Genomic DNA, 1,382 nt, shown 5'->3' with positions numbered 1-1,382 from the left:
GTAGGCGGTTCACGCGCTCACACGCCATTTCCTTTTTGTGGTGACTGTACCGCATGTGTGCGCCCGCGTGGAGGAGACGCAGGTCCGCGTGTGCTACTGCGCCATCCTCGCCGTGAACCGCCCGACCTGCGTTACACGACGGGTGCATGGCGAAAGACAATTGTCTTTTGCTCTCAGATCAACAGCTTGCACCTCGTGAGCAAGCACCTGCGAGTGCCGGTCATCCAGTACGGCGACGGCTTCCGGGGGGCTGTTTCCATGGGGCCCGGCTGGGTGCAGCCCTTTCAAACGCCGAGCACGTGAGTAGTGGGTCTTGGAGGCTGCTTTCAATAGCTGCATGTTGGCCACAGAGTACTCGAGAGCCCCCCTCCCCTCCCCCCACCTGCGGCACAGGTACATTGTCGAGTTCTTCCTCTTCACGTATCAGCTGGGCATCTGTTGCGTTTACGTCGCCTTCGCCGCGAAAAATATGGCAATGGTAAGAATCGCGAAAACGGGTGAAAAATCCTCTTTGACGTCGTCAGTCTTCCGTCTTCTCAGTCGTGTCACTCTACCCCAGGTTCGACTCCGTAGGTGATCGCTCTCGACGGCGTGTCCGACGCGGAGTACATGGCCTGGGTGGCGCTGGTGCTCCTGGTGCTCAGCCAGATCCGCACCCTCAAGGTGCTGGCGCCCGTGTCGCTCGCCGCCAACATCAGCATGGTGGTCGGCCAGGCCATCATCTGGTACTACATCTTCAGGGACCTGCCGCCCATCCACAGCCGGCCCCTGGTGGGCCCGATCAGCGGCCTGCCCAAGTTCATGGGGATCGTGCTGTTCGCCATGGAGTCCCTGGGGGTCATCATCGCCCTGGAGAACAACATGGCGGACCCGGCCGCCTTCACGGGCCCGTTCGGCATCCTCAATGCGGGCATGGCCGTGGTCATCACCCTGTACGCGGTGCTGGGCTTCTTCGGCTTCTACCAGTACGGGGATGACGTGCAAGACGTCATTACCCTCAGCCTCCCAGTGGATTGGTACGCATCAGGAGAGGAATAGAGGGGGGAGGATAGGACGCGACAGAAATGTCGACTTCATCCCCCCTCCCCCTTTCTACCATTTTCATATATTTTCGGTCGCGTCAATAAAACTTCGTATTATTACACCCGTTTCTTCACTAGGACCGGCCAGTCCGTGAAGGTGATCTACGCCTTGGCTATCGTCCTCACTTACCCCCTTCAGATGTGGCCCGTCCTGGAGATCACCTGGGGGAAGTACGTGAGCGGCTACCTGCTGCAGCGGGACGACAGGTGGTACGAGTTGTGGGAGTCGCTGTACAGGGCCGCCCTGGTCTTGCTCACATGTGAGTTGAACTGAACGAATGGGCCGAAATAGGGGGGGGG

General features: G+C 59.6%; 1 protein-coding gene across 1 annotated transcript; it reads left to right on the top strand.

Annotated features, from left to right (window-relative positions):
• Positions 1 to 257: 257 nt before the first annotated feature.
• LOC113208607 (proton-coupled amino acid transporter-like protein CG1139) lies at positions 258 to 1,342 on the top strand (the record flags this gene model as incomplete). Its single annotated transcript, XM_052276936.1, has 4 exons — positions 258 to 299; positions 394 to 478; positions 560 to 1,016; positions 1,161 to 1,342. Coding segments are annotated over exons 3-4 (589 nt in total), but the record flags the coding sequence as incomplete, so codon positions are not given.
• Positions 1,343 to 1,382: the final 40 nt, after the last annotated feature.

The sequence above is a fragment of the Frankliniella occidentalis genome, unplaced genomic scaffold, assembly GCF_000697945.3.
Source record: "Frankliniella occidentalis isolate FOCC.00 unplaced genomic scaffold, Focc_3.1 Scaffold5093, whole genome shotgun sequence".
Lineage (NCBI taxonomy): Eukaryota > Metazoa > Arthropoda > Insecta > Thysanoptera > Thripidae > Frankliniella > Frankliniella occidentalis.
Note: the sequence above shows the minus strand (reverse complement) of the source record. Positions and strands in the feature narration are given on the sequence as shown.